At 56.7% G+C, this 14,565-nt stretch overlaps 1 protein-coding gene across 2 annotated transcripts in view; it reads left to right on the top strand.

The window, feature by feature from the left end:
* Window positions 1–14,565, top strand: part of SLC6A1 (solute carrier family 6 member 1) — a 147,541-nt gene that overhangs the window by 11,927 nt on the left and 121,049 nt on the right. For both annotated transcript variants that reach the window (XM_058678513.1, XM_058678512.1), the window contains exons 2-12: window positions 5,617–5,679; window positions 6,207–6,536; window positions 6,746–6,877; window positions 7,298–7,398; window positions 8,853–8,962; window positions 10,330–10,462; window positions 12,375–12,509; window positions 12,583–12,686; window positions 12,955–13,079; window positions 13,661–13,773; window positions 14,018–14,149. In XM_058678513.1, the coding sequence (XP_058534496.1) occupies window positions 6,299–6,536; window positions 6,746–6,877; window positions 7,298–7,398; window positions 8,853–8,962; window positions 10,330–10,462; window positions 12,375–12,509; window positions 12,583–12,686; window positions 12,955–13,079; window positions 13,661–13,773; window positions 14,018–14,149 (1,323 nt within the window). In that variant the 5' untranslated portion in view covers window positions 5,617–5,679; window positions 6,207–6,298. The remainder of the gene's footprint in view (window positions 1–5,616; window positions 5,680–6,206; window positions 6,537–6,745; window positions 6,878–7,297; window positions 7,399–8,852; window positions 8,963–10,329; window positions 10,463–12,374; window positions 12,510–12,582; window positions 12,687–12,954; window positions 13,080–13,660; window positions 13,774–14,017; window positions 14,150–14,565) is intronic.

The following is a 14,565-nucleotide window of genomic DNA, read 5'->3' as shown; positions in this document are numbered from 1 at the left end:
ACCAGATGCTGAGGGTTTTCTCCACTTCTTCCCCCATCCCAGGACATGGTAGCCAGGCAAGCTCCTCTGCTGCTCCGGATATCCCACAGGCAGGCTGGGGGAGGTCATGTGGTCACACACATCAGAGGACCTGTGTAATGCTGGGAAAGCCGAGCAAACTTTCTGAACCGTGGTTCATCCTCTGTGGAGTGGACTTGGAAGATGAGTTCTGCTTCTGTGTTTACAGCACTGATGGACTGTGCCAGGCACGGTATTGGGAAAGGCCTGCATAGCCCTCTGGCTGTGTGGAGTGCCTCCAGCTGGTCCCATTTTCTGACAAGGACCTAGAGCACAGGGGACTGTGCAGAGGGGCACCTGATAGCTGCCGTGGCAAGAAGCGGGCACCTCTCAGCTGTATGTTGACGGTGCTGTGTGCTGGTGACGGGTTGTTGGGAAGGCTCCAGCTGTGTCTCCATGCGATTCTGGGTCAGCCTACAGCCCTGCCTGAGCCCTGTCTGCCTCTGTGACTGCTGGTGGAGCCCGCGTGCGCTGGTGTGCAACAGTCTGAGCCAGGAGGATGGGTGCCCGGGCTGCCAAGGGCCTGAGACCGGCGAACCACAGCCAGGTCCCACACGTTGCTTCTGCCTTGGCTGAGATGAGGCCCTGGCAATGGTCTTCCTGCTCATGGTGCCCTCCCTAATTTCGGGAGCAGAGCGAAGCCAGAGCTGCCCTCAACCCATGCCAGACCTGTGGGTCCTCTGTGGCCTCCTGCAGCCCAATGATTCTGCGTCACAGTTACATGCAGGCCTCTTACCCTGGGCACCGGGCTGCTCTCCACAGACACTTCCTGGGTCCAGGGCCGTCGTCCCTTGCCAGCCACTTTCGCAAGCATTACCTGGTATTAGCAGCTTACACAGTTCTGTGAGGTCTTAAGGGCCCACGTTTGTACGTGAGAACACAGGATCTCAGATGAGCTGATTCAAGGTTGGAGCCACAGCCTGTAAGTGCCAGCTTCTGAAACTGACATATGTACCTGGATCGCTGGACCCTGTTACAAGCAGTAACCACTCCCTAGGTCTGGAGTGGGACCTGGAACTCTGCATTTCTGAAGGCTCCTATGTGATGCTTGGAGCTGTCCCTTATTCTGGGTCTGAGCTGGTGGGCTGCACTTTCTTTCTCTGGCAGGTGGGACAAGTAGTCCTCCGACTCGCAAGATGGAAGGAGGCCTGGGTGGTCCTGCAGCTGTGAAGTAAGTGCCTGGCACACAGTAGGTGCTCAATAGATGCTAGCCCTTCTCCCTCAGCAGGAGCTGGCGTGAGGCCCGGTATGCGACAGCCGCTCAGAAAGCTTTGCCCAGTTGTTGGAGCGGAGGTTTCTTCCCTAACACAGAGAACAAACCACATTATGTTTCCCCTTGGAAAAGATCCAAACCCAATATTAATTTTTTTCTTGAGCCTCACTCAACATATCGAGAAGAAAAGAAAGTGAGCCGTGTGGAGCTGCAGACGGGAGCAGAGCAGAGCCCAAGGGAACATGGCATCCTGGCAGGATCTGCCACCACTCCAGCTCGCCTGCCACTTCCCGCTTCGGAGAGCCAGGCCTGTTCCATGCCCAGGCTGGCGGGGACAATGGCAGCCCTGAGCCTGCGTTCCACACTCCATGCAGCCGCCCGCGTCTAATGCAAGAGCACAGAGGGAGATTGTCCAGGGTTCCTTTCGCGCATGCCTGCCCTGGGCTTGTAGCCAGAGGAAGAGGAATTAACCTGCGGGAGTCCTACAGGCCCCACCCTTGGACCAGCTTTGGGAGCTGCCTGCCCCCTCTGCCCAGGCTACCCTGGTCACAGCTGGATCCTCTTTGGCAAGCATCCTTGCCCCCCTGAAGTTCATCGGTCAGCTCAGATCTGCTGCCTAAACCTCCGAGCCTTTTTGGACAAAATCTGAACCTGTTGTAGCTGCCTGTCCCCTGCCCAGCATCTGCCGTCTGGTTTGTTCGCTGACGACTTGCTGCCCCCCAAGCCACCTTGACCCCAACGCTGTCTGTCCAGCACACTGCAGAGGAGCTCCTGCCTGCCCCGGGGCCTTTGCATGCCCTCTCCCTGCTGCTGGAGCTGCTGGAGCCCAGAGAGTCACATTTCTGACCCCAAATTCAAACTGATTTTTTTTTTCTCCAGCTGAAGAAAACAAGCCCAAGGGCTAACTCTGACCCATTTTGCCACTTCTGATCTAGGGCTCCAGACTCCACATTTTGTTTTTCTTGCAAAGTGCAGGTCCCCTCAGGGTCTGGCAGCGGGCTTCCTCCCACTTGGTCAGGCTCCACTGGGTCAATGGCGTGAGGACCTGGGCCTAGCGGGAGATGGACAGGCTGGGAGCCGTGCACCTGCACCACCTGCCTGCTGGCCTCGCTCTGTCTGCCTCCTTAACTCCACCCTTCCCAGAGGTTTCTGACTGAAGCTCCTGGAAGTCATGTGGTCAGTTCTGCATTGCACCTGCTGCTGGGCCCTGAGTCCTTCTGCCAGTGGGAAAGGCGTTTGCCTCTGCCTGGGGTGCCCTTTCCCTTTTCTGGCCAGTTCAGCCTTCTAAACCCAGTGCAAGCAGCCCCTGCTCTCAGCCCCCTCCACAGGCTGAATTCTCCAGGTTCTTCTTGTGTTCAGAAGCTGTTCACCGCCCACCGGGCACAAGATCAGCTGAAGCTTTGTCAGAGGCCACACCCTTGTGTCCCCAGGACCGCCCCTCCCCCCCGCCACCCCAAGCACCTAGTAGGTCCTCAGCAGTTTCAGAGGTGGTTGTTTCTGCTGGCATCTCTCTAGTTCACTGGCTCAGCTGTGGAACCCAGGGCTGCAAGCACAGGCCATCTCTGCTGTCCTTCCACCCGCTAGCGGGCACTGTACACCTGCTTGCCATATGGCGAGCGAGTGGAAGAACCATGGGTGAGGGCAGAAGACTCTCCCGGTGTTAACAGGGTCCTGTGGACATTGCTCAGGAGGGTTTAGTTCCTGGGGCATGCGGAGCACTGGGAGGGCCAGGCGGTTGGACTCCTTGGGTGCAGAAAACTGTTGCCTGCTGAAAAGGGACCGGAAGACGCTGGAATGAGGAATGGAAGATGCAGGAGGAGGCCTCACTTCTTCCTTGCACCTGCCCCACCAACAAGTAAAGGCGGCTCTCTGGCTGGCACTTGCCAGGATGTGGAAGGAGCACCTCACCGGCCCACAGTGTTCTCGGACACGGTCCTCAAGAGCCAGTGTGTCAGGGAAGGAAGGAACACCGGGGCTCTGGGACGGACCCCTGTCGTGGGCTTGCACATGCCTGTGTTTCCCGTAAGGGAGGGAAGTCACAGGTGAGAGGCACACATCAGGAGTTCAGGTTCCCAGCTGCTGCCCAGGCTCGGCACCAGGTCTCTGCCGCGGTCACTAGTCGTGTCGCTTGGCCAGATGCTTCCCAGGGACGAGATGGTCTACGTTTGTCTTTCATTCTAGACTTTATTAGAGAACTGTTTATCTGTGACTCACCAAGCACACAGGTGTGCCACTCCCAGCTTCCAGCAGGCCGAGGTGATAGGCCCTGCCACTGTGAGTCGGTGGAAACAGACTTGGCATCCTCATTGGCTCGTATTCCCCACGCTGAATGGGTGGTTCCCGCCAGAGAGGAAAGCAAATTGCCCAGTGTCCACAGGGGCTGGCGAGGCCAAGATGCATGTGACTTAGCACCAGGAGGCTCTGCTGCTCGGCAAGTCCGGGAGATGCCTCCACCCACCTGCACCCTGGGACTCCACGGGGCTGCCCATCACAGCCATCAGTCTGTGCTTCCTGTGGTTGGTTTGCATGTGTTCCATGCCTTCTGCAAAGCTAGCTCCAAACCGGGCTATGGGATTCTTCCCAGGGACGCTGGATCCAAGTGCACACCTCTGTGCTCTGGGACTTGCACGCCCATGACCAGTGTCTTCTTGGGTTAGAGGGGACTGGGCAGAGAGCTGGGGTGGCCCCTGGAACCGCCCTGCCAGTGAGAAAGAAAAGCGGGATTTGCTTTGTGACTGCAGTGATGGGGCTATCATGGATTGGCTGGCTGGTAATGGACAGATTTCTGGGTTCACAGTCATGAGGCTGGGATAGCCAGAGAGGGGTCTCTGTCTGACAGGGGTCTTCTGGCTGTGCCGTACTGTGGCATGGTGAGAGTGGGGGAGCAACAGCCAGCCAACCCTTGAGGGGCACACCTCATGACCTGGTCATCTCTCAGCTGTCCCACACTGGAAATTAAGAATCAAACTACTGAACTTCAGGGGCCACAACCAACCCAAGGTGCCCACCTGGCTGGGTCGGGACGTGACTGTCCATCTACTGGCTCCAGGGAGCTTCCTCCTCAGACCACTGGCTCTACTATCCTGGAACAAGATGGGCAGAGGAGGTTGCCCTTGGGAGTCCCCAAGTAACTTGTGAAAGTAGCCCATTCCTCAGGCCCAGGCTAGGTTCCCAGGTCAGGTGACCAGCTCTGGCCTGAGGTGATTGGACCGTTTTGAATATATGGCAACTGGAGTCCAGGAGTGTAGATGGTGGAGAATGGTAAGAACATTATTGTTGATTCCCCCAAAAGGAGAGGGGTGCACTTTAGCCTCTCCTTTCCAGAGGCCACTCCCCTTCCCCCTTGCACCCCGACCTCCCTGGCAGATCATGGTGCCTAATGTTTCCTGCCATGCTTGAGCTGCATGGCGGCCTGTTCATAGTACAGAGCTCACTCTGACATTGCTGCACCTGCGTCAGGATCTGGGAGCAGCCCGGGGACTGCACAGGACTTCAGAGTCCAAGGGGAGCCGTCCTTGTGGACGAGAAGCAGGACTGGCAGTCCAGGTTGCACTGTCCGGAGGCAGCCTGGCTCCCTGTGAGCTCTGGGAGGAAACGATGGGGTCTGGTAATGGGACTGCATGTAAGGGCTTGAGGGACACAGCAGCCTGGGCTCCCCCTGCCCACTGCCAGACCTGGGGTGGGGGCTGTCAGGCACCATGCTTTAGCTCCGCTGCCATGTCCGGAAAGCCACAGGCCTGGGCCGCTTCACATGTGCTGAGTCTGTCTGGTGGAGTTTGACTGACAGGAGGGACTGCTACAGACTGTTACGGAAGTAAGAACCAAGCATGAAGGAGGGAGCGAAAGTCCGCTCTCAGCTGGTATCGCAAGCTGTGGGGTTCTTGTGGCTTCATTTGCTTTCTGAAATGAGCGAACTTGCAGACAGAGGGCCCACATGAGACCCTTTGGGACAACTGTTCCAAAACCTGCTTTGCTCCACGAAACAAAGGGCATAGCCTGTGTCCCCATGTGTGTCCCTGCACGTGTGGCTGCAGGGGGCCATTCCTGGCCCAGGGCCTGGGCGGCTGTAACCCCTCTGCTGGTTTCTCCGATAGAATTATGGAGCCCATTCCTCGTGGTACCCCATGCCCCCCACTGCTGTCCTCGGGCGACAGGCACCACCTCTCTCTCTGGCATGCTCCCATCCACCACACTGCATGGGCTCACTGCGGTCACCCTGGCTGAGGACCCTCCGTGGGCTGCCGACCACCAGCAGCTGCCTGCGCCCTGCTGCCATCTGCTGGGCACTGCCCCCAGCCCTGCCTGCCCCCTTACCTGCCCCTTCCCTCCCCACCTCTGCCTTGCAGACTCTGACCCAGGAGAGACGTCTGGAGCACTTTGGGAACTGACCCATTCCAGGAAGTTATCAGGTGAGTCCAACAGCCACAAGGGGGACAAGTGTGCAAGGAGACCTTGCTCTCAGCCGGACACACGCAGGGCACATCATGGCTCTGTGGTATCACACAGGGTCACCCTCATTTTACAAATGGGAAAACTGAGGCTGGGGCTAGGCTATTCACACCAGACCCTCCTTCTGTAGGGTTTCTCCAGGACACAAGAGGCCTGGCTGGCATCAGTGTCAGCCTTGGTGTAGGACGATTCCCCTGTTGTATCTTCAGAGGCTAAGAGAAGGATCTTACCTTGCGGACCTCACTTTGCCTTGGGACTGTAGCTGTCCTCAGGGTGTCTCCAGAGGGGTTGCTTGCCCTGAGGGCCCTGGGAACACAGCACTCTGTGGCTTTGGCTTTGGGAACAGAGGCCTCTCTGCTGGGGCAGGGCACAGTGGGTGGCTATAGGGAGAACCCCCCACCTCGCACCCTGCCCTGAAATCCTGCAGTTCTGTCGATGCTTTGCTTTGGCCTTTCTGTATGCCTCAACCCCAGCCCTGCCCTCCTAGGGTGACCTTGATCCGCAAAACTGCTGTCCGCGTGGACCGGGGCTGACTTCACACGTCCACCTGCCAGGACCCCTGTACCCAAACCCCGAGACATGGCGACCAACGGCAGCAAGGTGGCCGATGGGCAGATCTCCACTGAGGTCAGTGAGGCCCCTGTGGCCAATGACAAGCCCAAGACCCTGGTGGTCAAGGTGCAGAAGAAGGCGGCTGACCTCCCGGACCGCGACACCTGGAAGGGCCGCTTTGACTTCCTCATGTCATGTGTGGGCTATGCCATCGGCCTGGGCAACGTCTGGAGGTTCCCTTACCTGTGTGGGAAGAACGGAGGCGGTAGGTGGCAGTCCTTGGTGGTGGGTAGCTGGGCCTGGCAGGGGCATTTCCTGGGCCTCCTCTTGGGTGCCCTTGCCTCTCTGTCTGGCTTTGGAGCTGCTCTCAAGGCAGAGAGAGGAAATTCTGGAGGATCCCAGAAGCAAGGTGCCTGCTCTGAGGGGAGGGTCTCCAAGCTTGGGGGCCACAAACATTGTCTTCTTCACCCCCAGGGGCCTTCCTCATCCCTTACTTCCTGACGCTCATCTTCGCGGGCGTGCCGCTCTTCCTCCTGGAGTGCTCCTTGGGCCAGTACACATCCATTGGGGGCCTGGGTGTCTGGAAGCTGGCCCCCATGTTCAAGGGTAAGTCTGGAGGCTTGAGGCCTTGGGCTGGCTGCCACACCCCTGGCCACAGAACCCTCTGAACTTAGGGCCATCAGAGCAGCCCCAGCCTGGCAAGCAGCGAATACTGCAGATGGACAGGGGTTGGTGAGACAGTGGAGGGGAGAGACCCATCCTGTGTGCTCATTTCCTGGCGGGGCTTTGTGTGGTTTTCTTTGCTTCCCGGCTTAGAGCCTGGCAGGCTTGCAGGGACCCATGGAGGGTCAGGTGCCCTGGCCCTGTGCCCTTCTTGGGCCAGAGTCCTAGCTGCCTCGCTGTGCAGCCTTCTGCCGGTCACTGCCTGTGCTCCAGCCTCTGCCCTCAGTCCTGCCGAGTCCTGGTTGCAGAGCCACCAGGGGTGAGTGGAAAGCGACTACAGGCCTGACGCTGTCCTGCCCACAGGCGTGGGCCTGGCTGCAGCCGTGCTGTCCTTCTGGCTGAACATCTACTACATCGTGATCATCTCCTGGGCCATCTACTACCTGTACAACTCCTTCACCACGGTGAGCGGCCCTGCCCAGCACCCCTCTGGAAGTGGGGGGTTGTGGTTTGCCTCAGCAGTTATAGCACTGGACACACACCTGTTCCTCCCGATACTGCATCTAAAATGGGTGTGCATCTGGCTGGTTTTACACAAGCCCAGATGGCCTGGGCACACTTCTTAGCACTATCCTCTGCTGTGTAGCCTCAATAAAAAGATCTGAGCTCATGATGCCCTCTTGATGCTAGACAGAGCCCACCTTGGAGGTGCCAATGCACCTGTGTGCACAATAGATACCTGAGTGTGGCTCAGCAAATGGCCAAGACCATAGACATGGCCTGTGCGCACAGGGGGATGTTGACTTGTCAGACGTGAGAGAGTGGGAGAGCCTGACATGTGCAAAGGGAAACCCTGAGAACCACATGCAAGGAAAACAAGCCACTCACAGATGCATGCACACCTCGGGTGTGTGCTCACTTGAGTGGCTGAGCTCCCAGAGGCAGAAAGCAGAACATGTCCCTGGGCACTTGGAGAAGGGAGCCTGGAGTTGGTGTTTGATGGGCGTGGGGTGCCAGTTCTGCCTCCTGGAGATGGCTGGTGGCGATGGCTGTGCAGCAGCATGGGTGTACTTAACGTCACTGCACTGCGTGCTTGCCTTGTCAGGTGGTTTGATGTAGCAGTTAGGGCACCAGGTGGGATGCCCACAGCCTGGAAAGGAGTGCCGGGTAGAATCGCAGCTCTGCTCCTTATGCCTCTTCCTGTTATTGGGTGCCCTGGCAGGCAGTGGGTGATGGCTTGAAGAGGTGGGACACTTGCTTCCCATGTGGGCAATTCGGATTGAGTTCTGGGCTCCTGGCTTTGGCCTGACTGAGCTTTAGCCACTGCAGTCATTTGGGGAGGGAACCAGCAGATGATCTCTATCATTTATCTCTGTGTTTCTCTGCCTTTCCAATGAAGAAAGTCAGCCATCTTTTTGAGATGACAAATGTTAGGCTTGTGTTTGACCACAATTTAAAAAAAAAAGACAAACTTTGAAGGAAACAAAATGGAAAACTTGCATGCTGGAGTTGTTGGTGGGAGTAGGGCCAACGTGTATAAAATACTGAAGACCAGAGAGTATGTTGTATTGGTTGCAGTGGCCACTGTGCAGAAGGCAGTGGGCAACATCCCATGCCCAGGGTGGCAAAGCTGGGAAGTGGCCCCTAAAGGGAGACCCAACAACCTTGTGGTATAGTTCAGAGGCCTGGATCTTGGCATGAGCAGGTGGTACTCCAATAGCTGCTATGTGATATGTAGCTAGCTGCTGTCTCCTCTCTGACCTGGGGGCCACCTGCCTGTCCAAGCTATTGGCAAGGAGAGGTAGAACTGTGATTGCAAGGAGGTTCCAGGTATCCCGAGAGTGGCCAGGGAGAGCTGGGGTGTGGGCCAGCCTCTGGGGTCTCAGTGGGATTTGTCCACATGACTATGTCTTTACAGACACTGCCCTGGAAACAGTGTGACAACCCCTGGAACACTGACCGCTGCTTCTCCAACTACAGCATTGTCAACACCACCAACATGACCAGTGCCGTGGTGGAGTTCTGGGAGTGAGTAGCAGCCTTGTGGGGTGGGCAGGGTGTGTGGGAGCCTGGGACAATGCCCCCGCTTCCAGAGAGAGGGAGGACTGTGTGCAGAGGAGTGAGCAGGACTGATGTCAAGGCCACCAGACACCTGCTATGGCCTCTGGCACAGGAACCCAACTACTGACCCAGCTGTGGGGGATCAGAGAGGGCCAGGTCCTTGGCATGCTCCCCTAGTGCTGTCCATCTCCAGCCAGAGGCCAGGGCCCCTGTGAGGTACCCAGAACAATCACCTCCAGAGGCTCAGGGAGGGTCAAGGGGGTAAGGGAGAGCTGGCACATCCGAGTAGGGCCTCCCAGAGAGGCTGGTAGTCACCTGTCCTGAGAACCATCCCTCACCTTGGTGGTCCTTGGCATCCCAGGTTCCACACTCACAATTCAACCTGATTATGGACCAGATATAGTTCAGGAAGAGTTGCATCTGTGCTGAGTGTGTGTAGACTTCTTGTTATTCTGTAAATGCTGTGCGGCGGCTTTTGCTGTAGCATGGACCATGGATGTGGTGCTAGGTACAGGTGTGATGCACAGAGGGCTTCAGGTGTCAGGAGGACATGTGCAGTTTCTGTGCACACACGATGCTGCTGTGTACCAGGAACTTGACCACCTGTGGAGCTTTTATCTGTGAGAGGTTGTGGGACAAATGCAGATACTGATGGAGTACTGTACTTGTAACCCCAGGGTCACCTGGACCGAACACAGATGCACACACATCTGTGTACACATGCACACATGTGCGCAAGGGCAGACACACACGCAGATTCACATGCACACATGTGCACACACATACACGTTTGCATACATAGGCACATGCAAACACATTGTCATGTGTACACAGAGGCACATGTTTGCACATCAACACATGCATGTATACATGTGCATGCCCTGGCTCACACACTTAGACACACATTCACATGGACATGCACACACAGTCTGGCCCTAGGGAAGGCCACATTGATTCTGTTTTCAGGTGTTGGGGGCTTACTGGGCCCCAGATCTCTTGGTACTGGGCAGCTGCTGAGGCGTGCAGGAAGTGAGAGCAGGACAGAGCCGTGAGAGGGGATGACCTGGGGGCTGGTTGGTAGGCTGGCTGGGGAGCTCAGCCTCATTCCGTAGCAGGACCATGCCAGGGACTTGCAGTTGAGAAGGCTGTGTGTGGGAGCAGGGAAGAGCAAAAGGGAGGCTGCTGAGTGGCCCAAGAGGCTGAGCTAAGACACCTACAGCTCTCGCAGTCCTCAACTGGTGATCCTGGTACCAACCCAACCCTTTGGGGGACGTCATCCCTGCCCATGCCCCAGGCCCTCCTGTGACTGTCTCCTCCCTCTGTTGTCTACACAGGCGCAACATGCATCAGATGACAGACGGGCTGGACAAGCCGGGTCAGATCCGTTGGCCGCTGGCCATCACCCTGGCCATCGCCTGGGTTCTGGTGTATTTCTGCATCTGGAAAGGTGTCGGATGGACTGGAAAGGTGAAAGACGTGTAGGCACTGGGGGCTTAGGCGGGGCCTGTGGCTGCAAAGGGATCACTGTCTTAGCCTGTAGAGCATACCTCCCGGCCACCCCCTCCACCCTGGGCATAAGCAGGGTCTGCAGCTCCCTGTGCCTCGGCTTCTCTTCCTGTAAAATGGAAGTAAAGGCCTTCCCTACCTTGTAGAGCAGGTATGAGGACCCTGGGATATGACACACGATGGGTTCGTGGCACAGATCTTGGAGGATCCTTGAGATTCCAACGGCCCAGGCCAAGCCCTGCAGCCCAGGGCAAGCATGACTCGCAGGAGAGCAGACTTCTGGTTCCAGGTGGAGGACACAGAAGGGTCAAGACTAGGCAACAGGAGGGCTTCATCCAGCTGTCCTTTCTGAGCAGCTGGAGTGATTACCTGTCTTCCAGATGGGAGAAAGTGGTGCTCAGAAAAGAAGAAATGAACCCAGAGTCATGCTTTTCCATCTTTTATTTCTAATTCCAGCTACAGTGGTTTGTCCAGCAGGTCACAGTCGTCTCTCCTGATCCTGCAGGATCCTAGGGTGCAGTCAGAGAGGAAGCTACCCCCAGGGAACCCCACACTGGCTGGGAGCCAGGCTCCCCACAGACCCTGAGTTGCAAAGGCCGTTGAGCCTGAAATCGCTGTTCCACACCAGTGAGCGGAGAAATGATTGCAGGCTTTTAAAGATCAGTTTGGCCAAATGGTTGCTAAAATGATTTGTTCTGCGCTGGCACTGTAAGGCGGGCACTCGTGCCTTGCTAGAGGAATTTGTTTTAAGATTTGTTTATTAATCGGAAGGCAGTGTTTCAGAGAGATAGAAAAAGACAGGAGAGAGGGATCTCTCATTTACTGGTTCACTCCCCAGATGGCCACAACAGCCAGGCCCAAGTGAGGAGCCAGGAGCTTCTTCCAGGTCTTCAACGTGAGTGCAAGTGCCCACACACTTGGGCCATCCTCCACTGTTTTCCCACTCTCATTAGCAGGAGTTGGATTGGAAGTGGAGCAGCTAGGACTAGACCAACCCCCCGAACCCAGGATAGGGTGCTGGCATCACACCTGTTGGTGCAACCTGCTGTGCCACAACACCTGCCCCTGAATTTTCTAGAAGGAATCAGGCCATCTTCATAGATGGAAAGTCCTTGAAAAACTGTGGCTTTATGCTCAGTGATTCCATGTCTAGACAGATTTCCCAGGAGCGATATAGTCATTCTGCAGATTAAGGTTTATAAACAGGAATGTTCAATGAGGCAGATAAGATTGGGTAATAGTAGGGGCCCCTTGGGAAAGGACAGTCAGCCTTCCTTGAGGACTGTAGAACTCACAGCTCAGGTGACACACGGTCTTGTGTAAGCAGAACTATGTGCCCTGGGTATGTTTTGCCGAGAAACCCACCCCCTGGAAAGGCAGGTGAGTGGGGGGGGTCTGACTTTGGATGACATCATCACCTATACAGAAGATGCCCGAGAAGGAACAGTGAAATGCTCACAGCCCATGCCTTTGTGTGTTTTTAGATAGTTATTACCTGTTATATACCATGGACCATTCTAGACATTGGAAAACAGATTAGAAAGACACAAACCTTGTCCTCTGTGTGATCCTAGGGGCTATTGCAGAGACGTGTGTGTGTGTGTGTGTGCTGATGCAACTTTTAATTTCTCCTGCTGACATACCCATTATTTGTCTAGTGTAGACTCCAACTACAAATCAAAGGAAGTGAGGAAGAGAATGTCAGATGCTGAGCTGGGTGGCTCAGACTCCACAGTCGCCAAACAGAGCAGCCAAGAGATCGGGAGGGCTTCCTAGAGGAAGAGTGACAGGCAGTAAGCCCAGGGCCACAGAGGCAGTGCAGGGCAGGGGAACTGCAGGCAGGCTGATGCCCACCCCTCTCCCCCACCCCCAGGTGGTCTATTTCTCAGCCACATACCCCTACGTCATGCTCATCATTCTCTTCTTCCGTGGAGTCACGCTGCCTGGCGCCAAGGAGGGCATCCTGTTCTATGTCACACCTAACTTCCGCAAGCTGTCTGACTCGGAGGTGAGCGACCTGGGGTGGCCTGTGGCTGTGCAGGCTGCTGGGCTCCAGCCGTGTGTGACACTTGTGTCTGTAGGTGTGGCTGGATGCGGCGACTCAGATCTTCTTCTCCTACGGGCTGGGCCTAGGGTCCCTCATCGCCCTGGGCAGCTACAATTCGTTCCACAACAATGTGTACAGGTGCCAGCGGCAGCCATGCCCCGCCCCCCAGACCTTCTCCCCTCTCTGTCTTCCTCTGGCCACTGTGCTCAACCCCTCTCTGCACTCATCCCTAACCTGAGGCCACTCCTCCAAGGCCACTCCTGGCCCTGACCTGATACCTCAGGTCCCACTTCCCCTGGCTGGTTCCTGGAGCCCTGCTTCCCAGTGCCTCCCCACACCCCTGTTGTATCCCCCATTACCTCTGCCCTCTGAGCGCCCCCCGGCTGACATTGCCTGCTTCCTCCAGGGACTCCATCATCGTCTGCTGCATCAACTCCTGCACCAGCATGTTTGCAGGCTTTGTCATCTTCTCCATCGTGGGCTTCATGGCCCATGTCACCAAGCGGTCCATTGCTGACGTGGCAGCCTCAGGTCAGTGCCACCCCCAGGTTGGTCGGGGGACTGGGCCTTGCCTCCTGGAGACCTGGGCTGGGCATGTGGAATGGACACTGCCCACTGGGAGGCCCATCTCCTGGGCAGGACAGTGCCTACCTCCTGTCTCTGCCTTCCCTCTTCACCTGCATACCCACTCCCAGGAGACTCCCAGCTCCCTCTTCTTCTCCTAGTCTCCCCATCTTTGGACACACACACACCTCCAGACACTCAAATGCCACATGTCCTGGACACACCTCTGATACCTTCCCCAACTGTGTGTTGCTCCCCTGGGAAGGGTGGTTGTGCAGTGCCCAGGGCAGAAACCCCGGCATTTCCCGATGCTCTTTCCTTCCTCTGTAGCCAGCAGAACCAGCACCTGCCTTTAGCCTCCCCAGCACCTCTCCCCGGGTTCATCTGTCCACACTTGCACTGTCCCTGCCACAGGCTGGGCCACAGCAGGCTCCCACCCAGGCGGTGGCCACGGCTCCTTCCTGCACCCCTACCCCAGCTTGTCTCTCCATGGATGACTTTGCTGAAGGTGCTGTGAGTGCCCAATGTGCTGACCCTCATTCCTGCAGGCCCAGGGCTGGCGTTCCTGGCATACCCAGAGGCGGTGACTCAGCTGCCCATCTCTCCACTCTGGGCCATCCTCTTCTTCTCCATGCTGCTCATGTTGGGCATTGACAGCCAGGTGAGAGGAACCCTCCGGGAGATGACGCAGAATTTCAGACCCCTAGAAAGTTCCGTGGCATGGGACTTTGGGAAGCAACTCTACAAACTTATCCTGTGTCCTGAAGGGGAAACTGACACGCAGAAGGAGGGGACCTGGTTGAAGTCCCCAGGCATGTCAGAGGCAGCTTCAGGCTGATGCTGGGGGCCCCCCAGGCCTGCTGCCTAGGTGTCCGTGGCAGGTGACTGACCCCTGTCCCCTGCAGTTCTGCACTGTGGAGGGCTTCATCACGGCCCTAGTGGACGAGTACCCGAGGCTCCTCCGCAACCGCCGGGAGCTCTTCATTGCCGCCGTCTGCATCGTCTCCTACTTGATCGGCCTCTCCAACATCACCCAGGTGGGGTCACCCAGCACTGCCCCAGGGTCCTTTCCCATGCCACCTTCTCTTGCACCCTCCTTCCTTCCTCTGAGCCCTGTCTATGTGAAACTTTGGACACACGGCTATGATGGAGTGGGTCCTAGAGAGGCACACACTGAGCTGGAAAGCATGGGGCAGAGAGTGCCGCACGTGGCCTGGCCCAGGACGGCAGGGATTGCTAGCTGGGCACAGGCTGCAGGAGTGCAGTTTGAAAGGCTCAGGGTGATTAGCCGGATGATCATATTGGGCCTTTGAAGTGCACAGTTCCCAACCCTGCCTCTTATTCCTATGTTTATCTCTGGGTTAATATTCTAGAGAACCACTTTCTGTATGTAAGACCTTCACATCTCTTAGACAAACACAAAACTGGTGAACTGTACTAACTGGTGAACTAA

This window comes from Ochotona princeps, chromosome 21 (assembly GCF_030435755.1).
Source record: "Ochotona princeps isolate mOchPri1 chromosome 21, mOchPri1.hap1, whole genome shotgun sequence".
Classification (NCBI taxonomy): domain Eukaryota; kingdom Metazoa; phylum Chordata; class Mammalia; order Lagomorpha; family Ochotonidae; genus Ochotona; species Ochotona princeps.
This window is presented reverse-complemented; position numbering and strand designations above follow the sequence as displayed.